Source organism: Calidris pugnax, unplaced genomic scaffold (genome assembly GCF_001431845.1).
Source record: "Calidris pugnax isolate Ruff unplaced genomic scaffold, ASM143184v1 scaffold102, whole genome shotgun sequence".
Lineage (NCBI taxonomy): Eukaryota > Metazoa > Chordata > Aves > Charadriiformes > Scolopacidae > Calidris > Calidris pugnax.
The window spans coordinates 242,964-270,519 of record NW_015090846.1 but is presented as its reverse complement, the minus strand read 5'-3'; the positions used below and the strand labels follow the sequence as shown (position 1 = coordinate 270,519).

Here is a 27,556-nt window from a genome sequence, read left to right as displayed (position 1 = left end):
CGCTCGGCGCCCTCTCCCCCCGCCGCGCGCCATGGCCGCGGAAGGGCAGCGTCTCCTTCCCCCGCGCCGCAGCCTACCCTGAGCGGGCGGAGGGCGGGGCCGACAGCGGCAGGGCAGAGCCATTGCGCCTCCCCCGGTCCCCTCTTTTAGCCAATAAGAGCGGCGAACCGCCCGCCGGCCCACCAATCGGAGCGCTTCCCCGGGCCCCGGCTGGAGGATGCGGCGGCGAGTGCGGCTGAGCCGTGAGGGGAAGGGGCGGCGCGAGCGCCCATTCGGCGACGGCTGACGGCTCCCCCTCTGCTTAAAGGGGCCGCGCCCGCCGCCCGCGCCCCCCGCCTCTCGCGGCGCTCCCCGGGAAGGCCAGACCCGCCCCCGCCGGCTGTCAGCACGGTCCGACGCTCCCTTCCCGCCGCTGCACCGCCCTCCCGCCCGTCTCGGCACCGGGAGGCGCGGCGGGTGACACAGCGCCCTTTTAAGAGGCGGCAGTGCGGCTGGTAGGAGGGCATCGATCGGCGCTATAAAGGGCGGGCGTGCGGCGGCCGCGGTGACAGCGGGGGCGCGGCGGAGGCGGCGGCAGGTCCCGGTGCCGCCATGGATTTCAACGTGAAGAAGCTGGCGTCGGACGCGGGGGTCTTCTTCTCCCGCGCCATGCAGGTGAGGCGGGCCGGGCCGCAGCGCGTCGCCATGGCAACGGCGCCCTCCTGAGGGGGGGAATCGGGCCTGGCCGGGGCTCTCCCGGGGCTACCGGGCCTTCCCGCTGCCTGGGACCCACCAGGGGAGGTTTATTCCCAGGGAGGGAGGCTGGAGAATGAGTTTGGAGCTGGCCGGCTCCGCTCGGCTGAGCCCCGGCCCCAGGAGCGGCCCCCTCTGGGCGCTGTGGGCTCTGAGGGACCCCCAGCAGGAGCTAAACCAGCCCGTGATGCTGCCGGGGTGAGGCTCCTAAGGTCTGGAGATGCTCCCAACCAAACCGCTGGTGGGGGAAGAGGGGTGCGGAGAGGATGCTGCTTGCCTAACGGTGGTTGTTTTTGCAGAAATGCTTATCTCGCAAAGTTGTTTCCCCAGACCCGTTGGGGAACTGTGTCATTTTGCTTAGGGAGGTGTGGCAGAGGTGGCCTCGCAGATGGTCTGCGCTTCGGTCCCTTGGGAGGTCAGGTAGCAGTAGCTCCCAGGCCCTAACAAATCACAGTGCTGTCAAAGTGATGGGAAGGAGCTGCTGGGACTGAGGAAGCAGCATCTCTGTGGGCTAAAGTGGCATCAGGACCATCCTTTGCACACTCGAGCTCAGGAGCTGCTTGGGGATGCAGTGACCCCCCTGGAGCTGTGGAGTAAAGAAACTGGGCTACCCCTGAGGAGCAAAGTGTGCATCAGGTGGTGAGACGTGGCTGCTAAATCTGCCCACTTCTTGGGCAAAACAACTGGAAAGCTGGTTTTGGCTGGGCAGGAGAAGAGAGAGGCAGGTCAGAACTGGTTGGGATCCTGCCTGAGAAGCGAAGTCCAACTGGTGACTCTGGGACTGGGCATATTGTTTTACCTATTCTGGGGGGGTTGATAAACAAACAGAGCAGTGCTGTCTTGTTCCAAAACCTTCTGTAAAGTGGAGTAATTCTGGCTCTTTTAGGAACTGGGCTCCTGTAAACAGATATCACCTCCTGTAACTGTGCCAGTGAGTCATATGTTATGAAAAAGAGAGATATTAACTACAGGTGCAAAATAAGGAGCAGATGGAAAGCTTAAAGATGCTGTTCTCATGCAAATGACCTTGGTAGCAGAAGAATGGAAGAAATGCTGTAGAGAAATCTTATGTTTAGAAGTCTTATTGTAAGTCTCTGATAAGTGTTTTTTAGCTTCAAGGCGTAGGAAGGAGACAGGCATGGGAACAGTGTCTGCACAGAGCGATTCTAGAACAAGGAGGCGTTTATAAATAGTGGCTTCTGCCTGCTACACCTACTCCACATAATCTTGTGTATGAATATTCATATGACTAATTACAGTAGTAATTTCTTGAAGCAAAATGGGCACTGGTACTTGCGGACAGCGTGCAGGTGTTTGTGTAAGGAGGGGAGACTGGAAGGAAATGGATTGCTGAGGCTGAAAACAACCTTCTGAAGCCTAATTGCTGGAGAAAATAGGCTTATTTAGGCTGTCCCCATAGAGTCCTGCTGCTCGTGTGGGTGAGCGTTGCCCTGTCTCCACCAAGAGCCAGAAATGACAGTTGAGGTCTGCTGTTGGCAATGAGGATTGGGTTTGTAGCATGCTCTAGCACGGCGGATCTTCCAGGAGGAGAATATGACCTGCCTAGAATAAGCTCAGTTTTTCTCTAGCATTGGAGACGCTTTCTTTGGCTCCAGGCATTTAACAAAGTGATGTTTTACTGGAACTGCAGCAACTGGGAGATAAATGGGCTGGCCATTATGTGCTGTGCCACTCAGACAGCATTAGCTATTGCTGTCTGGCTGGGATGTCTGGCCAACACACAAGAGCTTAACTCAAACTGGAAGAAGGGCTGTAGCATTGCTCGGTGAGGGGGGAAGGAGGCAGAGCATGGGCAGCACACCACCTCTGGGGTGGCTTCCCTGAGGCTTAGGGCAAGAGCAAACCTTGAAACCTATCAAATGCAACCTAATGTAGGTGCTGTCTGAAGGATTTGGGAGGGGCTTGGGTCTTCTTAGTCTGGAGAAGACTGAGGGGGGATCTGATCAACGCCTATAAATACTTAAAGAGTGGGTGTCAAGAGGATGGGGCTGGTCTTTTTTCAGTGGTGCCCAGTGACAGGACAAGAGGTAATGGACAAAAACTTGAACATAAGAAGCTCCACCTAAACATGAGGAGGAACTTCTTTCCTGTGAGGGTGGCAGAACCCTGGAACAGGCTGCCCAGGGAGGTGGTGGAGTCTCCATCTCTGGAGACATTCCAAACCCACCAGGACATGTTCCTGTGCAACCTGCTCTGGGTGGCCCTGCTTTGGCAGGGGGGTTGGACTAGATGATCTCCAGAGGTCCCTTCAACCCCATATCATTCTGTGATTCTGTGACTAGGCTTGACCTTAATCATGACCAAAAAAGTCCTCAACAAACCACTCCCTTTATGTGGCTAACTGGTGCCTGAGCTAACTGGCAGCTTGAAGGGCTTGTGTGCTCCTGGGTAGGTAACCCAGTACCCATGTCCAGCAGGAGCAGGACAAAGGTGGCTGTGAGAAAGAAGCTGTATAAGCGTAACTATCTTACCAGCCTTGTGCTCGTGACTCCCTGACCAGGCAGTGCCCTGCAGCCTTCATGGCATCTTGTTTTCTTTGGAAAAACAAAATAGGTAGCAGAAGTAGACAAAGCAGAGGAGGGAGGTGGTGGTCAGCATTACTGTCCTGGGAGTGGGGAACAAGCTTAAGCTTGCAGCTGCAAGGATAAAGAGCTTTTGTAGGATTCAGCATCCCACTCGACAATGTACTGTATTGACACTTGCTCCACCAGTCACAGCCACCCAGTAAGCATCCTCAGAGGGGATGTAGCACATAGCCCCTACCAGCTGCGCCTGCGGACAGACTTCAAACAGGTCCTGCTGTTCTAATATTCACTGAAGGAGAAAGAGGCCTTTCTCTTTGATCAGCTGCACCTTCCAGTTATCAGTAAAGGGGGTTTGATCCCAAATCTCTGCAGAGGAAGCGATGCTGACAGCTCTGGCTTCCCTACAGAACTGGCATCTCTTCTTCCAGAGGTAACACGTTGGTTGTTTCTGTTCTAGACAGGCTGCAAGCCAGGCGCTCTCAGGGATGTCTGGAAATAATTGTAGGTGTCTGTCTTTTGTCAGTTTTGATGTAAACTGACTCTGGGTGAAATTGCCCAAGTGTGAGTACAGCTTTTGGGTGCTTATTCCACTGCTAATGTAATTACTACTAGCAGCTAGAGGTTGGCTTACTCTATCTTGAAGGCCCTGAAGAAACACAGACTCCCCCATCTCTCTCAGCTCTCGTGATAAAACAGACTTTTCCCCTCTGCTTGCTGACTTTACTGGGGTTGATACCTTGGTTGCTGGACACCTTAAAAGTCAAGAGAACAGGAGGTGACCTAAAAGGGTTTTGAAGGCAGAGGCATGGGGCAGAGCATGCTCTTATTTGAAACACGCCTATAAATCCATGAGGGCAGTATTTTTTCCTCTCCCAAATGCCTTGCTCATGAGTTAACCAAGCTGTCCTGTTAATGGCTTCCTTCTGTCCTCTAGCACAGTTTTATTTGGCTCAGAGCCTTGCTTTCCTGATTCCTGGTGACCAAATACTTGAAGCATATTCTGTATCTGGTCCAGAGCTGTTGAGATTCAGGTAGCTTTTAGATGCTGACTAAGGGGCTATGGCTTCTCTCCTAATGTAACCCTGTACAAGTTGGGAGGTAGATTTGCCAGAACTGATTCTGTCTTGCCTCTGATCACCAAAAAAGCAAATATTGCAGTAGTCCAGGCATTATGAAGCTGTTCAGAGGCTTCAGAAAATCCATCGGCCCAAAACTAATGGCAGGTGCAGGAGACCATTCCTGGTTTAAGGCTCCTGAACCTGGTTTGATCTCTGTGATTTGAGGTGGAAAGTCATAAGTAATCTCCAACTGGAAAAACTGGGGACTCTGCCAGTAGAACAAGGGCCTGAACTCTGCCATTAGATCCTCTGCAAGGGGGCTGCAGCTGCCCTGTCCGAGTTCACAGCATATAAACCTGGGCCAGCTGGAGGGGAGAGGGATGGAAAAAATCACACAAGCCTGGCAGAGACATAAGTCAACTCGTGCTGCATTGTGCAAAACAGCTGTGGTGTTGGCATAACTCAGTTGGGAGCACTGGGATTTTATTCCCCTCGCTTTAAAGAGGAGAAAGGTGCTAATGCTTTCAGCAAGGAAAACAACGCATGTGTTATTTTAAAGCCTAACCTTGATGGCCTTAAATCTCTGGGGCTGTAAGCACAGCCTTTGTTGATATTGTAGCTGTAGTGCATCCAGCTCAGCTCTACTTGCTCACCCTCCTGATATCCCAGTAATGTCTCTACCAACTCTCTTGGGGAAAGGGGCTTTTATGCTCAAGCTGTGAATGCAGGCAGCTGCCCTAACTGCAGTCCAGCGTGGTCTTTCTTCTTTTGGGCCTGTCACCCGAGCGCTGCTCTCCTGATGTGTCAGCCTGCTTGCCCACACGGGCCCTGATAAAGCATCTAGCGTTCCTGCTGGCCAGCCAAGCCTCCCAGAGGAAACCCAACCTTTGGCTAAATTATTGATGCCCTGGAATGCAGCACGACTCTCCTCTTCCTGGAGAGCGAGAGTGGCACTCGACAAAAGGCTGCCCTGCATTATTAATCACCTCATTGGCTTCCCTGCACAAAGATGGGGACTGGTGCTCAGCTGGATCAGCTGCAGGGACGCTTCCTGCAGGACAGGAAGCCCACCACCTGGCACGTGATCCCAGGTTCAGGGCAGGACTATTGACCCAACTATCAGATTCTAAAAAAACAAATGGGAGTAATTCAGTCACAGCAGGATGGAGGAGCTTAAGGTTCTCCCCAGGCATTGCAATTGTATGTGCTCTACCTGCCCTGACTCCCTCCCAGGTGCATACTCACCAAGCCTGTAGGTCAACTTGATGCAGCCAAATAAGGCTCCCGTTTGTGGCAATGCAGAGTATTTGGTGCTGCAAAAGACACCAAGACACAAAATATTTTTAATCTGTCTTTTTACAGTCGGAAGGCATGAGTGTATGATCAGCTCATCTGTTCTCCTGCATCTCTTGGCCTCACAGTAAAATCTTATGCCTGTTCAATGAGAAGGGAAAAATAATGACATTTCTGTAAGTGTTAAGAAAACAAATTCCTAGGAACAGAAGTCCTTTATGGGGGAGTTCTGCATGAAATACTTGAGTAGCCAGACTTCATAAACTGCTGTTGTTCTACCCAGCTTTTCACTGGGGACACTGATTTGGGCAGCCAGTTAAGAGGGGATCAGCAGCTGAGACCTGTTGCCACCTGAAAGCTCAGATCTCCACTTGCACGGGCCATAAGAAAGAACCAGCTCATAGGATAAGGCGGTGTAACTTACCTCTAATCTCTTTCACTGGCTGTGCTTCCATGAGCAGCTTCATCTGATCTCACTGCCAGCTGCTCCTGCAAGAGGTGGTCCTGCTCCCTCTGCACCCCATGGTGGCATGTTCCCAGTAGTGCTGTGTAGTTGAGCGAGTTCTCTGATTTGCCTGAAAAGTCTCTTTAGAGGTCAAGTTGAGCTGCATCAATGGCTCCCCATGTACAGACAAGGAGGTAGAAGTGTGCTGCAGGGGAGGAAAAAGAGCCCATTCTGCAGCAACCTTCAATGCAGTGGTACCAGCTGCCCCAAAGCTGTGCCTGGGTCTGCAGCATAGCTGCCTTCTGGGCAGGGGTGAGGGAGACACTAAGGGAATTAAGTGTAAATGGGGAAACAGCCTCCCAGTAAGTGAGCTACAGCCTCCTGTGCCCTTGCACCCACTTCATGACATTCACATCCTGCTTTCCAACACTGAAAGAAAGCCTCAATAAGAGATTGTTTTCTGACCTGACCCTTTGGTGCCACAGGATGTGACTGAGATTCCTGCCCATCCTCCCCTTCTGGCACAGCCCAGGTTTGCAGTGATCGTGGTGCGTGTCCTCAGCCCTCTCCCAAGACAAACAGCTCAGTTCTTATCTCAAGTCGGGCACTAAAGTTTCTGAGTCCCATCTGCTCCCTGGCCAAACGACACATTATTCCACTGCACTGGGTGAAGGGATGGGTTACAGAAAACAGCCGCAAAAGGACAGTGATGTTTGGAGATGCCACTTGTGAATATTGCAAAGGACCCCAAAGCTGGAGTGATTCAAGAGGCTGGCAGTAGCACTATGGAGCTGCTGAAGGGCTTCAGCGGTGATCTGACTGCAGCAATGCTGTAAGAAGCTGACTAAATTCAGCTGATAAGCAACTGGGTTTAGGCTTGACAGCTCCAGGGCAGATGCTGGTGCAGGAGAGTATAAATTGCAAGAAGAAGAGCTGGACTTGAAAGTGAGATCTCAAAAAGCTGCCTGTGAAAGGGGGGCGAGGGAGACTGTTATGCTTGCATCAAAGAGTCTTGGCTTGTTTAAGAAAGCTCTTAAACAGATGACTCAAGAATTTGTGCCAAATACCTGGGAAGCCCCAGTTTGCTGCATGGCAGTGACTCAGCCCAGCCTGGCAGAGTCTGAAAACAGCCCTGGGTTTCCAACAGTGACAGAGGGAGGGAGCCTCAGCCGCTCACGCATGGCTGACAGTTGTGTGGGTCCCCCAAAGGCAATCACAGACATCAGGTACAAAGCAATACAAACACCTTCTCACCTTCAGTCTGCTTTTAGCCACGTCCAGCAATAGCCAGGGGTCCATGGCAAGACTGAGCTGAAAATAGCTGTCAGTAACCAGGGGCTACTGATGCTGAGGAACAGACTGGTGAAGCAATCCGTGGTCATGCATGGCTGTGACTCCTCTGTCACCACCAGGCTGGAGGAGAGAGGAGTGTGAGTGTCCTTGCAGTTCAGTACCTGTCACCACCGACATCCGGCAAAGGGTTTCACTGCCTGTAGCTTGCCCAAACAGGTCACTGTGTAAACATACCTGTAGGGCTTGGATATCTCGGACATCTAGTAACATTTGCACATGGCTGGTAACAGGACTCCTAAGGGCTGTTTGCCTCCTCGCACGCTGGTCCTGGGCTTGCTCCTTATCTCCCTTTGTTCCCAGCTTTGTTGCACGGGATGTGAACGCAGCTGGGGGTGAGGGGCACCCACAGGAACAGAGCTTGCCAGAAAGCCTTTAAGAAAGGGTGGTGTCTGGCAGCAGACACCAGACCAAGACCCCATGAAGAGGGCAGCTTGGCCCATCTAGAGCTGAGCTCTGGGACAGGGGAGGGGAGAGGAGAAGGTACAGGTGGCAGATTGGACAGGAGCTGTATTTCATCTAGAAGTTTTAGCCGGGCTTTAATCTCTTGGCACCTGAATGTACCAGGTATTGTACTGTATGATGTCCTGATAACAGTGGCACTAGAGGCCAGCAACAAGGGCTAAAAGGACAACTGCTACTTCTGTAGGCTCCCAAGTGGCAGAGTTGTTTAAAGGGGTCTCTTAGTATGATCCAACAAGATGTTGGTTCCATCAAGAGCAGGAAATTGTGCTTTGCCAACTTCACTGAGAGGATGAGTAGAAAATGGGAGATTTCAGAGAAGAGTCCATTCCCTCTCATCCCATCCCCAAGAAAGCTGGGAGGGGGTCTCCAGGCCATCTGATGCTGCACCTCCAGACTGACAAACCTTGCTTGTCAGGTGTCACTGCCCAGTATGAAAACACTGAAGACTTTCACAGCCTGCTTTTCCCTGCTGCTAATCTTAAACTTAAAAGGAATCATGGAGGGAGGGAGAATCCACTGCCAGTATGAATCAGAGTGCTAAGAGTCAGGCACCATTATATTTCTCACAATACCCTGCTTCAGAGTGTGTCCTAGAGTCATTTGCTGGAAGCATTTTTATCTAAATCCTGAGTTTAAGCCTCCTTAAACCTCAGGTGCTCACTGCCAGCAAGGCAGGAGGTGAGCTGGGAGGCAGCTCACCTGTTGGAGGGCACTCACAAGCCTGTAGCAAACCCAATGTTGTGTACATGGTGAGAAGAAAGCAGGACTTATGAGGTGGCAGTGGCATTCCTGATCCTGCTGGGTTTGCAGGACAGAGTTGGTTAAGAGGAAGTAAAGGGAATTGGCATCTTGCCTCACCTGAAGGAGGTCTGTTGCTTTCCTGCATGAAGAACCCAATGCACATTCAAATAGATTCCTCACAATTAGAAGGTTGTTTTTTTGAGACCTTATTTAAAAAAAACTTATTCCAGAACACCTCTCAAACTTGGGCTCTATTTTTAGCTCAATGTTTGTTCCACTCCTGGGCAAACTTTTGCCCTCTTCCCCGAAAGATACCTGGTAACAAAGAATGATACCTTGAAGGCTTTTTAGCTCTCCTCTACGATGAATGCATGAGACAGAATAAGTCTCAGAGTCCCTTAATAGCTCTATAGCACACTATAATTTCGCTTTAGTAGAACAGAACTTCTAATGACTCCGTCCTTCCTGCAGTTTACTGAAGAAAAGTTGGGCCAGGCTGAGAAGACTGAGCTAGACGCCCACTTTGAAAACCTTCTGGCCAGGGCAGACTGCACAAAGAACTGGACAGAGAAGATCTTGCGTCAGACTGAGGTTCTGCTACAGCCAAACCCTAGTAAGTCCAGGTTCTCCTGATGCTTGAAGGACAAATATGACTTGCAGCTCAGTGTTAAAAGATGCCCTCTGGCAGAGATCCCTGTTCCATTGAGTTTGTGGGGGTTGGAAGAAACCTGTCTTTGCAGGGCCTGTCCTTCCTTCCCAACGTAGCTGAGAGGTGCCTGGCTGCTGCCCTACAGAGCCTGGCAGTGCTCCTGAGGGCTGGGGAAGGGACACCTTCTCCTGGTGCTGATGCTTCCTGTCCAGTACCTTGAGAGCTGCATGGGATGGGCTACCCCAAATGCCAGTTTCAGGGGCCTCTCCTTCATCCTCCATCCTGTAATTGCTGATGGGATCCTCATTCCAGGTGCCAGAGTAGAAGAATTCCTCTATGAGAAGCTGGACCGGAAGGTGCCTTCCCGGGTCACCAACGGGGAGCTGCTGGCACAATACATGACAGAAGCAGCTAATGACTTTGGGCCAGGGACACCTTATGGTAAGTCGGCCTGGCTAATTAAAAAGCCCTGGGAGTCCATCCCTTCCTAAGAGAGTATCCCCGTGACTGGTTTGGGTTAAGACTTCTGCAGCATGACGCTCAAAGAGGGCAAGGGGACCTGCTTCCCCTGTGGCAACCTGCCTATGGGTCCATCAAAGGTGATGCCAGAGAAGGGTCTTCTCTAGCACAGAAACAAACAGCCCCCCTGGAGTAGTAAGTCAGTCTTACTCCACAGCAAAGCATCTTCCATGCTGTGGGGTAAAAAAGGGGAAGGGGTGTCCCCATTCCTTATACAGTCCTCAAGCCTGGCAGAGCTAGAGAAGAAACACACACACATAGATCCAGGGTAACTAGTGGAGCTGGTTATAGGATGCAGAAACTCTGCTATTTCTCTGGCTTTCTAAACTTGCCTTGTTGCAGTGAATGCCTTTAGCTTTGTGCAGTTTGAGCATATATTTAGTCGAAGGTGGTATCTAGTTGCACAGAGTTTCTCTAGACTCTGACCAAAGAACCATCTTTTAACTGTATCCTGCAAGTGGAGGGTGAAAATATTTCTCCAGCAGAAAGAGAACAGGAAAACAGACTTGGGAAGGTTGATGCTTGGCTACAAGCCTCAACAGACCCCTTCCTGACCACACAGTACATCTTCCTGCTCTTAAATCCTAACAGTGGCCCGTTCCTGGGGGAATTTTGGGCTTCTTTGAGCAGCAAACCTGCACAACTTCCAGCTGTCCTTGCCTCTGCCATGATCTTTGTTGCTGCTCTCCAAATCAATAGCTGTTCAATAGTGAGTCCTGTTACAGGCAGAACAGCTGTAACTGCATCTATAGCCAGCACTGCCTAATCAACTCATTTTTTTCTGGTCTGATGCTTTTTAATTTGCTGCTCTGTTCCAGTGCCTCTGTTTTATGAGACTAACAGATCATTCTGCGCAAGCAGGTATAGCAGTAAAAGGACATCAGTGGAATAAGTGCCTCAGATAAGATCAAAGCTGCACTGGGAGCAGCTGAGAAGAGGCCTCAAGCTAAAAGCAGATTGTAGTTAGGTCTGAAGCTGGCGTGGTATGGGCATGGTCACCTCGTCCAGGCAGCGTACACTGTGCCTTTGTCCCCCAACACTGGACTCGGGTAGCTCTGGGTGAGTTGGCTGAAGCCAACGCAATGTTAATTGGTTTCTCCTGATGCTGAAGGCTCCTGTCATTGCAGGGAAGACCTTGATAAAAGTTGGAGAGACCCAAAGGCGCTTAGGTGCAGCAGAACGGGACTTCATCCACTCTGCCTCCCTCAACTTCTTGACTCCACTGCGCAACTTCCTGGAAGGGGACTGGCGAACCATATCTGTAAGTATGGTGGCAGGGAAGGGGAAGCTTGTCCTGTCACCACAGACAAGGAAGGGAGAGGGAGACAGGGCTGAAAACTTATTTTCCTTCCCTGTTGAAAAAGGACTCCTCTCCCATCAAAGAATGCAATGACAGGGAAATAGCAATCCTAGATCTGCTCGGGGCTCCCTTCGCAGCAGAGCAGCATTGCCAGTTGATGTGCATGAGGAAGGTAGCTCCTTTCCTGACTCCTGCAGCTGAATGGCCACCAGCCACCCACAGCTGCCCTGTAACCAGGTCAGCCTGTATCCCCAGCAGCCAGGCCTAAGACTCTTGTTAACAAGATGAACGCAGCGACTGCTTCTTTCTCACTAACACTTTTTGCTAAGGAAATAAACTTGATTCCTAGATGGTACCTTGTCCCTTTCCCTCCCCAGCAGTTCCTAAGCAGTCTGCTCTTATCCCATTTTCTGTCCCTTCCAGAAAGAGCGGAGGATCCTGCAGAACCGTCGCCTGGATCTGGACGCCTGCAAAGCCAGGTTGAAGAAAGCCAAAGCTGCCGAGGCAAAAGCAGCGGTAATTTTTTCCCCTTATTTCCCTCACTGTCCTTCTGGCCCCAGGGCTTGGCTCACATGAGAAATGTCACGTGCTCTCCGGACAAAAATTAGGCTGCCCTACTATGTCCTGGCTCTGGCAGGCATGGGTGGGGGCATTTTGTGTCTGGTATGCAAGGGAACTGTGACTAGGAGCCGTGTCCCTCTTCTTCAGACATCCTCCCATGGGGGATTGTTGAAACAAATAGTTCTGAGCTTCCAAAGTCTGGAGCCTTCTACCCAACCCAGGCTCCTGTCTCCTGAATGATAGTAGCTGCCAGATGATTTGTACTAGTAACTGAAAGGCTGTGTCTTCTGAGGACCTGCTAAGTTTCCCTGGGGATCTCAAAGCAAGCCAAGAGAGAGCTGAGCTGGGAGGAGTGCAAGGGAAAAGCATGCTGGGGCTCTGCAGCAGTCCCAGGCTCCCAGACCTGTTAGGATTCTGCCAATTCAGTCATCCCCAAACACATGGCTGGGGTGGCCATGGTAAGACTGTCTACCAAGAGGCCCTTCCTTCAGCCTCTCTATTCACTTAATTCATGGTGCTGCCTAGTTGTGGGCTCGTCTTGCCCTCTGGCTGTGAGGGAATCATGACAAGTGAACTAGCCCCCAGGTCAGAGCAGCGCAGAAGGGACTGCTAAGTCAGTCATTGTCCCTCTCTGCAGGCCTGAGCAATGGGGACAAGCACTTCAAAGTGCTTCTCTAAGGCTGATGACCTGTCAGCTCAGGGTGCTCCCTGGGCCTTGAGGCTTCTCCTGGAGCTGGACTCTCCCTGGGCAGAGGCAGTGTGACAGGGAGGATGTAGGTGGGTTCCCTGGAGGGCCTTGTTGAAGCAGATTTGCCATCCTGTAGCGCTCTGGCTGTTGGCACAAGGACTTGCCAAGTTCTGCTTCTAGCCTGAGGCCAGGAGCTCAACTAGCAAACGTGTGCAGTCAGAATAGGCAGGAATCCTTGTCACTCAGTCTCTGCAACGCACTGGGATACCAGCCTAGGAACTCTGCCATGAGCTCATTTTCTAGCCATCTGCTCAGCTGGGCCTCTGGCCTTGCAGCTCCCTGGGTGGCCAATTCCTGGGTGTTTCCCCTTTTCTCCAGCTCTAACTGCATACATGCCATATGGGGAAGCTGTGCTGAGCTCAGCAGCCCCCATCAGCAGGTCTAAGGGAGCAGTCAGTCAGTCCTATGTGGGAAAGACCTGAACAAAGCTCTGGGTGAACAAAAGCAGTAGTTGCCCTTTTAAAAAAGCCTCCTCTCATCAGTCAGGTCACCCAGATCCACTAAAGGTAACTTCAGGGATCCCTGATTCCCCTTCTGAAGGGGATGGTGCCCCCAGTCTCAGTGGGAAGAGGTGGCCATTGCATTATCTTAAGCTTAAATCAGAACAGGAATTCCAATACCTCCTGTGCTTCCTCCTTTTCCACCCTCTTTACCTTGCTTCCTACATGAAGTGGTCTCAAGGCCTCTCACCTGCACACAGACCCTTGGGTGAGGAACTTCCCTGCAGCTGGAACAGAAGAGCTTGGTTTCCCATGGGAACTGCAGGGCTGGGATGCCCCAGGTGGGATGCAGAGCAAGTCCAGGCTTTCCAGGGTGTTTGTCCCAAGCCACTTTCCAGCCCATCAGAAGAACAGCCTCAGCTGCTGTTGTGGGTACCCATCTCCTACCCAGCTTAGCTTAAAGGTGGGTTCCCTGGCCTTAGGGCACCCCACTGACTACTAGAGGACAAGGCACGGCTCCCAGCATGGAGGGGAGAGAACTGCTGCCCCTGCTCAAGGCCTATTAACTCATCATTAGACCACAACGTGCCCTGTAACATGCCTGGAGTCCTGTGTCACACCTCTCCATCCAAGCTGCCCTCAAGTATCTGGCCTCTCCCAGCTCACCCCTCTCTGGCTGCCCTTCCCCTCTGTGGTGCAAACTCGTGTTCTCACAGCTTCTGTCTCGTGACTGACCCTCCGCGTGCGCTGCTGCCCAGACCCGGGACCTGCTGTTCGAGCTCTGGGCTTGTGCATTTCCCTCCGACTTCGTGCTTTGTCCTTCCCCTTGATGCTGTTTGGTTTACTAACCTTTTTGTTTTGTTTCTTTGTAATTTGCTCAGTGTGAGGGAGATGTGAGTATTGACTGCGCTAACAGTGCTGTGATGATATTTTTATTTTTTTTTTTAATTTAACACCTCTCATTGTCTCTTTCCCATTTTAAATGAAAATTCATATTTTCCTTGTCCCATTGGGACTGGCCCTGGAGCATGTACTGAGCGTGGAGGCTGCCTGGGGAAGGTAGCCCAGGAAAATGGGAGCATCTGTTGGCTGCCAGCAGCCCCTCTGGAGCATGCACTCTGTTCCATCAATGCTGCTTGCAAGCAGTGCTCAAGAGGGGCAGGGGCTCCCCTAAAGACCCACTCAGGCTCCTCCGGCTGCGGGCAGGAGGAGGACAGGTTGGGTGGCAAGCCCCTCTCCTGGAAGGGAAGCAGTCCAGAGACAATGACAGGCAGGTTGATCTGGTTGTGGTGCTGTTCTGTCCTCCAGGGCTCTGCCTGTTTTCCCCATTACAAGAGCGGGAGGGAGGTGGGTCACTTTTGACCACTGCTTGCAAATACAACTTGATGCATAGGAGCGCAAGAGCAGCTTGCCTCCTTCATCCCATGTGCTGTGACTAGTTTTGGGACTCTCTGGAGATCAGAGAATGGGAGGAGAGGTTTCTTCAGTTGCTCTTATCTTTAAAAAAAAAAAAAAGCTAATAAGCTGTCGTTGTGAAATATCTCCTCTCCCCACAGGGAGGAGTTAAGCCTAGTTGCTGTGCTGGCCTCAAATCTCACTGGTGCATTTTTCTCCTTTATATTCAGATTTTAATTGTAATAGGAGTCGCTCCTCCTTATTCCTTCCCTCCAGCCATCCCCAAAACTCCTAGATGGTTTTTAAAAAAACCAAACTCTTGTTGGGATTGCCTGACTGCTCCTCCACACCCTGGTCACTCATTCCAGCAGGCTGCTCGGGGCCCAGCAAACCGGGTCAGCGTGTATAAGCAGATCTGGGTGAGCTGCAAAGAGATTAACCTGGGAGAGGAAATGTGGGGCCCGAGAGGATTAACGGCGTAGCTGGGTTACAGCTGGATCCTGTGCCAGCCTTTCACACCAACTCACTGCGCAGTGAAGCCTGACCCAGGAGGATGCCCTTATCCATCAGACCAGCGTGATGGTCCTGCTGTAAGCCAGCTGGTTGACTCAGCGCTTTGGGTGATGCTACAGCCAAAGGTCACCCCAGGAGGAGGCCTTCTCTTAGTTCTGTGATGGTTAGTGGTCCCACACCTGTGGGTGGGTGGACTGGATCCCTTGCATTCCCAAGGAGGAAAAGCCTCCAAAGTGCTTAAGTCTTCCTGCCCCAGGGCAGAGGTTTAGCTATGGAGAAGGTGGCTTGGAGGTTTTCTGACCTCTAGGCTGAAAACTCACACGCTGCCTTTGGCAACAGGCTTTGGACTAGATCTGCTTTGGCTAAGCCGTTCCCCTTCCCAAAAATAGCAGATCTGAGTCTGCTGGGAGAAAACACGCCCAGAGGCTTGGTGAGAGTAAGAACAAGTGGATGTGTTTCTTTAAAAGGCAGCATGAAAAGGATACTCTGATGCTAGTAAATATGCCCACTTCAAGGATAAGGGACAGGGACAATTCTAGGACTCTAGGTGGGAAGAAAGGGGAAGGAAGGTCCTGCCCACTGGACTGAGCCAACATGACGTGAGCAACCTGCTGGCTGCAAGGGAATGGGAAATGCATTTGAGATTGTGCCGTCTCATCTCCACTCCAACTGGGCGCTGTGCGAGCAGCCAGCTGTAAGTACAGGCAGAGTTTCTAACAGCAGAAACAGCTGCTGGTCAAGTGCTGGGTGTGACTGCATGAGCCAGTCCCCCTCCTCTTGCACAAACCTGGCTTCCACACGCCGCTACCCAGGCTGTTGGGAGACCTCCATCCTGCCATCCCATAAGAATTTGAACCAAGCTCCCAGCAGAGACAGGAAAAACACTCTAGTCCCTTCTTCCATCCATTGCCCGACTGACTCCTGTCGACTCCTGCGTGACGTGTACATGAAACTCTATTCCCCCCACTAGGCTGTGCCTGACTTTCAGGAGACTAGACCTCGTAATTACGTTCTCTCCGCCAGCGCATCAGCGGTAAGATTGCCTCCTCCTAGATGTTGCCTCTCCAACCTCTTCCTGCCCCTCTCTTCACCTGATTTAAACTCAGACCCTAGTGCTCTGCTGTTTTCAACATTTTAATGTGACATGGGCTGCCCGAGGTTCCTCTGATTCAACCCGAAGGATGCAGATCCCCCCTGTGGGGGTGCATGGTCAGGGTCTGGCACTTTTGCTCCTTGGTTTGCTTTCCAGTTTCTCTGCTTATCCATCTCCACACTTCCAGTGGGAACCTTCTGACTGTTTTTTATTGCTAGTGGAGCAATTAAAAGGAAAAAAACCTCAAAGGTTGGCCTTTCTGGATGGTTCCAGCTGTACACTGGCAATGCCACATGGGTGACTGCCTGATCAGTACTGTGGTGACAGTGCTCCAAGACTTTGTAGCTGGTCAAGAGAAGCAAAGGTGGAGGAATCTGTCTGCCCCCCATTGTGTCAGTAATGCAGTAGCTGACAGTTCAGGCTCATCTATTCTGCAAAGAGAATTTTTTTTCCCCCTGTCATCTTGGGGCCTGTCTGTTGGTGGCTGTTCCGCAGTCAGATGCTCTGGGGGTGGGTAAATGGCCCGTTGCATCTCTACAGTGTGGCACTGAGTGGTTGTGGTCAAGCAATTGACTTCCCGTGCTGTGTTCATGGCTCCCCATTGCACAATGTCACATTTCTCGTTAAAATGTTGAAAACTGATCATCTTGCTTCCTAAATAACACTTCAGAACAACACTGATGCCTGTTAATAGAGTAATCTGGGAGTGGAAGGGCTGGGGAGTGGGGTCTGTAGATATGAAAAAGGACAGCCCAGCCTTCTAGCAAACAAAAAACGTCATGGAAACCAGCTGGATTTGGTTAATGGACAACCCATCCTGTTTGGGGAGAGATGTGTCTGAGCTGGTAGCATCAGTGTTAGTTCCCAGGGGCATCTGTCCTGACCTTCTTGGAGAGTGATGCTGGGATCGGAAACAGCTTTGCACAATAGTTAGAAAATTACTTCCATAGGTGACTGCCCCGGTGATGAGACTCCTTAGGATGAAGCAGAGACTGGTGATGCTGTAGCAATTGCTCAGTCTCCATCTCCCCGAGCACAGCAACTCACAGCGAGCCTGCTTCTCCCTTGGAAAGGTCTGTTCCAAGGACAGCACAATAATGGACTAGAACTGAGCTGTAGGAGAAAGAGAGAAGAGAAACCGGACTTTCCCTGTCTCTGAATAGCTCTGATTAGACCAGGGTATCCCCATCATTCCCCAAGGCTTTCTAAAGCAGACCTGAAGACAAGCATTTGCATAATGTGCATTAGCATCTCGCAGAGTGCCCAAATGCTCAGTTGAACGTGTCATCACTGAACTGCAAAGCTCTGTAGGAGAAAGAGAGAAGAGAAACCGGACTTTCCCTGTCTCTGAATAGCTCTGATTAGACCAGGGTATCCCCATCATTCCCCAAGGCTTTCTAAAGCAGACCTGAAGGCAAGCATTTGCATAATGTGCATTAGCATCTCGCAGAGTGCCCAAATGCTCAGTTGAATGTGTCATCACCGAACTGCAAAAGCTGTAGGAGAAAGAGAGAAGAGAAACCGGACTTTCCCTGTCTCTGAATAGCTCTGATTAGACCAGGGTATCCCCATCATTCCCCAAGGCTTTCTAAAGCAGACCTGAAGACAAGCATTTGCATAATGTGCATTAGCATCTCGCAGAGTGCCCAAATGCTCAGTTGAACGTGTCATCACTGAACTGCAAAGCTGTTGTGGGGAGTAGATGCCAAGCACAGTAATGCAACAGGAGAACAGAGTTTTAGGGAGGTTTTAGCCCACAGGTGGCAGAGAAGTGCCAGGGTAGACCAGTTCAGCAGTCTCTCTTCAGAGCTCTGCTAGAGAAGCTCTGACAGCAGTGGTGATGATGTGGGACAGAGCAGGGCTCTAGGAGATGGACTTGCTCTAGGTAAGCAGCCAGCATTGGCCTTGATCACTTAATCAAGTTTGATGGAGTTTGAAGACCTGTAGGAAACCTGCTGGCCTAGCCTTGTGTCTCATGGCTTCCAAAACTGTCTATTGTAGAGGATGCAGGTGGTGGTTGAAGTGCCACCTGAAGTCCAACTACACTAGCAGGGGCTGCACTAACAAGAGTGACTTGAGTAACAATTGGCATCTCTAATTAGCAGAGCATGGGCTGAGCCCAGACTGCTCCCCAGCTCCGCGCAGGCAGGGCTGCTTTACAACAAGCTCTAATCCCAGCACTCACCCCAAGGGGTTCAGGCGCTGCAGCAAGGTAGGAGCTCTTCATACTGTCGCTCTGCTTTTCTTCCAGGCCAGAATCCTTGTGCTACTTTAGTCTTAGTCTGTGCTGACAGCACGGAGCAGTGCCTGCTGCTCGCCTTGCTGTTGAGCTCTGCTCCCTTCCGGAGGGAGGGATTGCTTATGCCCAGGTAACAATTTTGTCTTTGTCAGCTCTCTCCTGGACCACATGCCCCCAGCAGGGCTCCCATTTGGATTCTAAATTTCTATTGTTGTTTTTGGAGAGGTGAATAACATGGTGCTTTTCTGTTTTTTTTTCCCCCTCCCATAACAGGAGGGCTTAGATGGAATTAGATCCACCTGGAGACAAGCACCTCCCTTGTTTTGTATGGGTTGGAGGCTGAGGAGCCATTTCTCCTCTCTCCCACACTGACCTTTTGTTTTTGTGTAAGAAGGTGTATGTGGGCTGTATAAGCCTAAATATTATCCCTTTCTCTCAGACCCTGCCACTTGCCATGTGCTGTGCTCCTAGGAATGATTCCAAGAAAAACATATTGAATACCTTAAAGAGGGTTCTTCTGGCCTGAGCTGGGGGGAGGAAGACGGGTGCAGATCATGGCTTTTCCTGCTCCCAGAGCCATCTGAGACATTCTGACTGGAGCCACACAGTGCCTTAGCCCAGGGATAGATCAGCAAAGCTGTGACACCCCAGAGCACCACAGGGTCAGAGCTGGAGATCGCACAGCGAGGCCAACAGAAGAGAAACAAATCTGGCTCCAAATTCGAATTGCAATGATGAAATGGGCCTGGAACGGCTTCAGTACTGTCTGCAGCGTCTAAGCAGGAAGACCTGTGGCCAGAGTGCAAGTTGCCCATTGCGCCTACAGTAAACCTTGCTCCAAAAACCCGAGGGTGTGCTGAGAGAGGCCCTGTGCCAGAGCACAGTCCAGGCTAGAACCTGCTTCTCAGCTGCCCTCCAGGATCTCCCCACCATCTGCCTCCTCCTCTTAGGCTGAGAAGGGGAAAGGGCTCGTGTCCCCAGGCATGCCTGAAATTGCCCAGGCTCTGTTTGAACCAATTTCTGATTTGCAGTAACAAAACATCCACCTAAAGGTCAGAGAAAGCACCCAGCCTCCATACACTGAACACTGCACAGGGACAGCCCGCGATCCTAAAAGGAGACCAGTGACAGTAACTCCACTCAAGTAAGAAGAGGTGCCAATCAGGCTACGTACCGTGGAACAGGAGCTGAGCTGCAGGCCAGGGAGCAGAAGCCAGAACAGGAGCAGGCAGCAAGCCAAGGAGCTGGCATAAAACCTTCCTGCAGGTGCTCCTTATATTGGCTGGTGAGGATGTCTTTGCACCTGGGGCTACCACAACCCACCTGAGAGCAGTTGCTGGTGAGCAAACCTCAGCAAGGTCCAGCTGGGAGACCCTGGGTCTAAATAGAGTGTGTCCTCCCTCCGACACCACAGCATCCAGCACAGGGCTTACGAGTGCCTACAGCATAGCTGTGGTGAACTTCCCTCATCTGCAAAGGTGACATCAGAGAGTGAAGCTGGGGGTCTCAGAGGCCATCTCCCCCTGGCCCCACTGATTTAGGGTGTTGGTGGCAGGCTGCTGTGGTTCCAGTTGATCCAGGGCTGAGGGAGGAGTTTTCTGCTGAGGAAAGGCCAAGCCAAGAACCTCTGGGAAGGGTCAATGTGTTTTTCTTCCCCTTATCTCCCTTTCCCATCGCTGTGCGTGACTTTTTGGTGTCAATTGTTTCATGTCCTGGAGCCAGATCCCAGCAAGCAGCTGGCGGTGTTGTGCTGCCCCGAATGTGCCCCTGTGGGTGAGGGGAGTAGGAAGGAGTAGCGTGATGTTTTGCCTGGCTCAAAGGCAGCACCCAGCCATTGCTTCCTCCTTGCTGTAGCCAAACATCCCTGTCAGTAGCACAGACTGGCTGGATTGTGATCCCATTAACCTGGGTTCTCTAGACCAGTGGGTGAGGAACACTGGCCTCTCTCTGGTTTGAGCTCATGGCAGTTCCCAGGCCCTATTCGTGGGCTCAAGCAGCTCATTTGCCTCTCCACAAGCCTAAAAGAAGGGCTGTCCTTCAACACCAGCCTCTGCAGGCTTCAGCAAAGGAACCCTTGCTGTTTGGAGGACTCTGCTGCTTTAATTCTGCTCTTCCCGGAGCCCGTTGAAAGCAGTTGCTGTAACAAGCCCTGGCAGAGCTGCTGGCTCTGGTGGCACAGACTGGCTCTTCCACTGCGAGACTGAGCTCGAGGGTGCAAGAATGAGGGGAAAGGGGCATGGGTCTGGCAGCTGCTGCTGGGTGAAGGGCTGGCTTGTCCCTGGAGCTGGCCTTGCTGTGTCCACGGAGCGTCCTTGCCCATTGGTGTTAATGCCGAGTGCTCCTCGACGTCTCCGACACTGATCTCCTTTCCTGTTGCTCTGTGGCCCCTACAGCTTTGGAGCGACGAGGTGGAAAAAGTAAGTACCTGGCTGAAATTGTGCTCAAACCTTCTGGGCGTGCTGGTGGTCTGCAGGGGGTGGGAGGTGCTGCTGGCTCCATCCTGCCCACGCGCAGGAGAGCATCAGGGGGACTGTTGTCACCCCAGTCCTGACCCTGCAGCGGTACGGTTGAGTGTGACTCTGACCAAAGTGGCTTGGGAAGAGCCTGCCCGTGGGCCAGTTGGCTGTACTTTGTGGGAGAGACTTCCCAGGCAAACCAGGCCTTCCTGCGTGTGTGATAAAAGATGGCTCTGGTGTCATGGGAGCAGAGGTGACACTGTGACATGGTTCAGCTCTGCTCCTGCAGCAGGGACCCTGCCTGCTCTGATTTTGCATGTGCCGTGCATTAGCCCCTAGTAGCCCTTTGCCTGCTTGTTGTGGGGTCCAAGCAGGAGCTCTGAGCAGAGCTGAAGCGAGGACAGAGGGTTTCCCCCAGGAGCAGCCCTCAGCTGCTGGAGGGAAACAGCTCTGGCAGGAGGGCAGGGTGGGAGGTTTGGAGCTGTCCTGGCCTTGACTCTGGGTGAGCTGCACTTACCCTTCCGAGTGGATCCATGGAGGCAAAGTCCCGGATCTTGTTTATTTTCTGGGTTCTCCAAGGGGAGTGTGACTCGTCCATGAAGATGGATGGAGGGCTGCTAGTGGACTAGAGACCGGGGTGAGCTCTGTGTGGAGCTCCAGCATGGTATGGAGCTTCCAGAGACACCTTCTGGGATCCCATTGCCTTTCATACCACAGACACCCCCCAGCAGACGTTAGCCTGAAGCCTGAACTGCAAGGCGGTAGAATGGCACGTTCCTGCATGCTCTGCATGATAGCAACCTTCACTGCCTCACTCTAAATGCACCCTCAGAGCAGACTGGCTGTTTTGGAACCAGCTCATCCTGGACTTTAAACCCTTCAGTCCCTCAAACAAATCAGCTGACTGCAGTCAGCCGTAAGCATGCGAGGCTCTGTTCCTCCATCCTCAGTCTATCCTGTTGGATAGACCAAGGTATGTCAACAAATCTCAAAGTTCTCTGTGTCTTGGAGAAGCACAAGACTGGAAGGGACCGCCCTGGTCCCAGTCCAGTGCTGGCTTCATGGGAAATGACATCCTGGAACTGCTCTGAGCCAGCAGGGAGAGGCAATGGGTCAAACCCCAGGCGGTGCCCGAGGAGCTGGGTCTGCCTGTCACAAGTCCCAAATAGCTCTGCCGCTCCCAAAGCCTGGGCTCAGCTCACTGGAGCAGGAATCTGCAGGCATTGCGCTGGTATTTCCCGTTATATCCCCCCTTCTCCTTTAAATAATCCCTTCCATACAGAGGATGGAAGAAAATAGATCAGTTGTAGCTTAAAATAGACAAATCTGATTAAAAGACCGTCAAAGCGTTCCTTTGTTGTAGCCCAGCTGCAGGGCAGTACCAGTAACGCTCTTACCAGATGAGGGGTGTCTCCTCCAGCTTGTCCTGCTGGGGAGGCTGGGTCTCCTCTGGGGTCACCCTGCTCAGAAACACCAGCCGTGTGGCCTCTGCTCCCAGACTGTCACCCTGTCTGGGTGAGCTCTCTGGGGCCAATTCCAGACAAGTTGCTCCTGTGCCAGAACATCCAGGGTGTTTCCAAAGTGGCAAAAGTTGCTCTGGCACAGAACTGGTGCCGTGGAGGAAGCATGGCAGGCACCCCTCCTATTGCTGCACCCTCCTGGAGAAGGGGGAGAGGACACAGAACCCACACTCCTCTCCATCCAGCGACCTGTAGCTGAGTGTTCATCGCTCTTCTGTGCGATCGGTCACAGCGCAGCCTGAGAGGGAGCTGGTGTGTTCCGCTTGGTGCTAAGGAACAACGTGTGCTGGAGAGAACAAGTGTGCCTGCTTGTCACCCCATTCCCTCTGGCAGCGGGGAGGGGACAGAGCATCTGGTGGTTCCACCACTTCTGGAGCTCTTCTCGCTGCAAGGATCCCCCTGGGTGTTGCGGTGCTGCAAAACTGCCCCAGTGCAAATACAATGTTTGCTGGAGGGGGAGAGATGTTCCCTCTGCCTGGTAAATAGGGTCTCCAGTGTCAGTCTGTCTCTGGCTCCCCAATGTCTGCTGTGTAGCTGCCTTCTGTTAACCCCTGTTTAACTCCTCCTGACTCCAGACAAGTTCCTAGCTTCAAAGGAGAGCCTTGGGTAGATGTTGGGATGTTCATCTTCATCGAGGAAAGATGCAGTTGAGTGTAACAGCCATTTGGTGAATGCTCTCTGCCCTAAGCCTTTTTTCCTGAGACGATAAAAAGGATGCTGGCAAAAAAAAATGCTATTTTGGAGAGAAATTTAGGGAGGTTCTCACATTGCTGTGTCTCTAGGCCTAGAGAGGGGTTTAACAGAGCTGCACAGCTCTATTTGGGAACAGACTCAGGCTGCTGACCCTGGGAACTGTCCTGTTTCCAGTGTTACCTTTGCAGGGGACAGAGATGAGCAGCACTGACTCAGCATTGGTCCAGCTCAAGTCCTACAAGAGGTGATAAAAGGATGGGTGCTGGCGTGGGACTGGTTTCCACATACCTCTGGATTAACAAAGCCTCTCCATCTTCATGTTCTAGTCTTGTGGGAGCTTCCTAGCTTGATGCTGCTGTTCCATGATCTGCAGTGATTCAGTGCAGGATCAAGCAGGAATCGAGCTGAAATGCAGCCAGAGGCCTCTGGGATCCTCTCCCAGGGTGTCTTGTGCCTGGTGTTGAGTGTCCCAGGTGCACGTGGATCCGACTGAGCCACCAGGGCTCTTGTCTCAGTGCCACAAGGGGGGTTGGTTGGAGGAGGTGGGTGTGGGAAGAGGCAGAGCAGGGGTCCCTGCCTTGTGCCACCTGGAACACCCCGTCCTGTTTTGCAGGCAGAGCATGAGCTGAGGCTCACGCAGACCGAGTTCGATCGACAGGCGGAGGTGACACGTCTCCTGCTGGAGGGGATCAGCAGCACACACGTGAGTCTTCCTTGGTAACTGGGGGGCTACAGAGACCCTTGGTTCCTTTCTCAAAGAACACCGAGAGGATGCTAGAGCTCCGTCCAGAAGGGGTCATAAATTTGGAGGCTGCAGCAACTTCCTCATAAAACCTGGAATGTTCAAACTGAAAACGTAACGAAGCACGAGCAGGCACTGCCGCTGTGACACCTGCAGTTCTGCAGCCCTCAAAATGCTTCTGAGCCAGAAAAATCTTGTTCTTCCCTCAGTAGAGCTGTGGACTAGCCACATGGGCATGGCTAGAGTGCCAGGAGCAGCCTCCTCTCCAGGATCACCCTTGGGCCTATGCAGCATTCCCAAACTGAACAAATGAGAATATTCAAATCAACCAAGTAACTCTTTTAAATACTGGCCCACACAAGTCTGCTTCCCGTGGGGTAGGTCGTAGCTGCAGGAAGAGGGTTCCTGTGCCCCAGCTCACAGACCAGCTCATGGTCTTTCTCCCTCCAGGTGAATCATCTTCGCTGTCTCCATGAGTTTGTGGAGTCTCAGACCAACTACTATGCTCAGTGTTACCAATACATGCTGGAGCTGCAGAAGCAACTGGGCAGGTGAGATAAGAGACTGCTCTTACTTCTCTAAGAGTTACTCATCTGGCTACCCCAGCTCAGGTCTCCTTCCCCAGCCCGCGTTAAAATGTTGGGCAGAAATTTTAAAGCCCCCTCCGTGCTCTGACAGAGCTTCTGAGCTTAGAGAACGGTGACCAGTGCCAGTGGGAGTGCGTGTAGAGCAGGCTTTGCCGTTGGGTTGGTCTGGGTTTTATACGTTTATCTCAAAGCACAATGGCTGTGAGAGTTTGAACATTCTTCCTCTAAATTAAATAAGTCGCATGGGAGACAGAACCCGTTGCCAAGCAGCGAGTCTCAGCTGCAGCCGGGAGGGGTTCCGTGCTGCGGCTGCACGTCCCGCGGGCAGGGCTGGTTTGTCTGTTAGACCTGTCCCATCTGTGGGGTGGCCTGACCCGGGAGGGGGTGTTGCCTCTGAGCGATCACTCACTGCTCCTCTTCCGTTCTTTTCCACGCTTGCAGCTCCAAAGGAGAGATGTAAGTAAGACGTTGCACGGGACTGGCTCTAAGAGCTCTCTGCCCCAGCCAGGTTCTGGAGTTTGCACGGGACTGGCTCTAAGAGCTCTCTGCCCCAGCCAGGTTCTGCAGTCTCTGCAGGCTCACCACAAGGGCCAGGGCTGAGCTCTGTTAGTGCAGAGGGGGGTATCTACAGATAAATGAGGCCGAGCACCATTACTGTCTCTCCCTAAAGCAAAGACTGGGAGCCTCCAGTTGTGGCATCCAGTTTAACAGCAACAACGAGCATCCCTTTCCTGAAGAACTAGCAGACTAAATGGGTAACACAGACCATGTGAGAGGCAGGGCAAGGACATGGCACAACAGACCCAGTAGAACTCCTGCAGAGCCAAGAATGGCACCTGCCAGAGCCCTCTCTGGTGCCACGATTCAACCTCGTGCTCTGCCAGTTTGGTGCCAGTCCTGCAACAGGACACTGGAATCAAAACAGGCAGATAAACATTACCTCTCAGCACCTGAGAACTGAGTGCATTTCCCCACCCCAAGGGCAGTGTAGACACATTGTGGCTGTTAAACTCAGGAGCATCATCAGTGCAATACGGAAAGAAAGAGCTCTTCCTTGGTTCCTCGTACCAGAGCCTCACTGAACTCTGCTTTTTTTTTCTCCTCTGTTAAGATTTTCAGGCACATTCGTAGGCAACACAGAATCCACCTCTCCCCCTGCAGCTGCTACCTCTCCTCCAGCTGTTGGTGCTGCCACGCTCCCAGCTGTGCCTACCATTCCAGTTGTGCCCACCATTGTCGGGGTGCCTAATACGGTGGCAGAGGGTGTCCTGAACCCCAACGAAGTCAAGCCCCCTGCCAGCGGGACACGGAAGGCCAGGGTCCTCTACGACTACGAAGCAGCTGACAGCACTGAGCTGGCACTCCTTGCGGATGAGGTGGGTGGTTTTTCTTTGTGTTGATTTGCAATATAACTGCCCGCCCTCAGCAAGGTCTTGGTTACTTTCCCTACCCCTAAAAACCCAGGGTTTTTTGGAAGGACTAATAGAATCTTTTCCTTGACACTAGTATCCCCTGAGTTGCAGTGAGTTGTGCTCATGGCTATTTGCTATTTAATAACATCAGCCCAATAACTCTTCTGTTCTATTGGAGTCTGGCTGTACCCAGCTCACAAAATACCCCAGTGCTTGGTATCTTCACCGTGACCCTCAAATACAGGTACCATATCCAAGAGCAGCGGGATGAGCTCCTGGCTGGAGGCCTGGGCTGAGAAAAAAAGGAAATTCATCAAGTTGCCAACTCTTTTGTTGACTAGACTGAACTTCTGTATTCAGAAGGGACAACAGAGCAATATCATGCAAAAATACCTTAAGTCAGTTTGGAAACTGAAAAGGCAACAGGGACATCACTTGAGCAGGTTTCTGTAGATCTTCTCTTGAAGCTGCCGATGGCTCCAGGGAAGGGGCACAGATGTCTGCTAAATGAACTCCAGGAGTTCGTGTTCTTTCAGTCCCCACCTGACTGAACTTCTGGGCTCTGTCTGCAGAGGAAGGTCCTGTCTCACGGCTGTCTTCTCTCCCCAGATGATCACTGTGTACAGCCTGCCAGGCATGGATCCAGACTGGCTCATCGGGGAAAGAGGGAACCAGAAAGGGAAAGTTCCTGTCACTTACTTGGAACTGTTAAGTTAAATGTCTCCGGGAAGAAGAATGTACGAGCAGAATGCACCCCTCATCTCCTGGCACCTCTAATGCGGATTTCTTCATCCGAGACCATTGCTCTCTTCAGGGTTGACACTCCATTGCTAATAAGGGAATTGTGGGAAAGAAGTGGTAAAACTGTTACAGTGAGGTTTTGGGGAAGGGCTGATGGCACCCCAGACTGAATTCGGTAACTCCCAGTGCAGCCTGCTTTGAGGTTACCCTCCATGGCACCACATCCCTCCATTCCTTTTTTTCTGCCCTACCTTGTCTCGTTTATGGCAGTGGCTTCCCCGGGGCCAGCCCCGTCGTCTCCCCCAGCGCTGCCCCCAAGGTTCTGTCCCACCCCCTGTGTCTGCTGTGGGTTCCTGCCTGTCTGCCCCCCGCCCTCTCTCTTCCTCAGCAGTAGAATTGCCTGAACTCCCACCATCAAGCATTCCCGTGGGGCAGTGTCCCACACCAACCCTCTGACAGGGACTAGCTCTTAGGATGAGGAGGCTGAATTTAAGAATGAGGAGGCTGTTAAACCCACCCCCATTTGCTCAGCTGTTGGGGAGCAGCGATGCAGGGCTCCCCCAGAGCCACACACGCTGCCGTGGTGCCTGGTGGCTTCAAGCTAGAACTCTCCTCTGAAGCTGGAAGGAAATTTCTCTGTGAAATAGGGTCTGTATGTCAGAAATCAAACCTCAGTGCAAGGGACCATGCATCTTGCTTGCATTTCCTCTGAGAAACTGCTCTTGGACTGCGAAGAGTTTACAAGCCTTTTTACAAGCTTTGCTCCCCGTGTTAATTGTCCGGGCTTTTCTTTCAGTGTGTCTCTTCCAGGCATGTTTTAGCCTGACTTTATTTTCACCCTAGATCACGGATTTAACGAACGCTTCCCCTCCCGTCTCCGCCGTGAACAGAGCTGGTGCAGCCCCGGGCGGTGAGGGACAGTCCCTCTCCCTGTCACCTCCATCTTGGCCACACACACCCCCCAGACAATCCAGGCTGCCCTTCTTGGAGGTGCTGGTTTAGCTCAAAGGGAGCACTCGGGTGTGTAGGCCTTTTAATCCCATAATCAGTTTTTTGGCTAGAGCTGGCCTAGAGGACTCCCGCTGCCCTGTAACTGGTTTTCCACTGGAGCTGGAGGGAAGAGAAGCTCACCTGCACCAAGCTCTCTGTTCACAGCCTTCCCCTCGGTATGTCACAACTACCTTTGCTTGTTTATGGATCTTTTGCACTTTCCCCGACGGTATCGTGACCACTCTAATGTAACAGGGCACCGAGCACCTGTGTTATGTAGGGCTCATGGTTTTCAGCACTTAATTTGCCAATAAACAAACTGCCTGAA

At 52.1% G+C, this 27,556-nt stretch overlaps 1 protein-coding gene across 7 annotated transcripts; it reads left to right on the top strand.

Annotated features, from left to right (window-relative positions):
• Positions 1-305: 305 nt before the first annotated feature.
• Positions 306-27,556, top strand: SH3GLB2 (SH3-domain GRB2-like endophilin B2). 7 transcript variants are annotated; one of them, XM_014942986.1, is made up of 13 exons: positions 308-654; positions 9,102-9,243; positions 9,592-9,720; positions 10,926-11,059; positions 11,522-11,614; positions 13,729-13,740; positions 15,726-15,788; positions 20,481-20,504; positions 23,370-23,459; positions 23,949-24,049; positions 24,527-24,541; positions 25,197-25,461; positions 26,107-27,556. In XM_014942986.1, the coding sequence occupies exons 1-13, from the start codon at positions 592-594 to the stop codon at positions 26,212-26,214; spliced, it is 1,239 nt and encodes a 412-aa protein (XP_014798472.1). In that variant the 5' UTR covers positions 308-591; the 3' UTR covers positions 26,215-27,556. The 7 variants fall into 7 exon arrangements, with proteins under 7 accessions (XP_014798474.1, XP_014798472.1, XP_014798475.1 ...); XM_014942988.1 differs by lacking the exon at positions 24,527-24,541 and having other exon boundaries at positions 306-654; XM_014942987.1 differs by lacking the exon at positions 13,729-13,740 and having other exon boundaries at positions 310-654.

Bases quoted from the DNA above. Each gene is read 5' to 3' on its own strand.
- SH3GLB2 (XM_014942986.1), top strand. From the start codon at position 592: ATGGATTTCAACGTGAAGAAGCTGGCGTCGGACGCGGGGGTCTTCTTC. The intron at 9,244-9,591 runs GTAAGTCCAGGT...TCCTCATTCCAG, and splicing joins TCTGCTACAGCCAAACCCTA to GTGCCAGAGTAGAAGAATTC. The intron at 23,460-23,948 runs GTGAGTCTTCCT...TTCTCCCTCCAG, and splicing joins AGGGGATCAGCAGCACACAC to GTGAATCATCTTCGCTGTCT.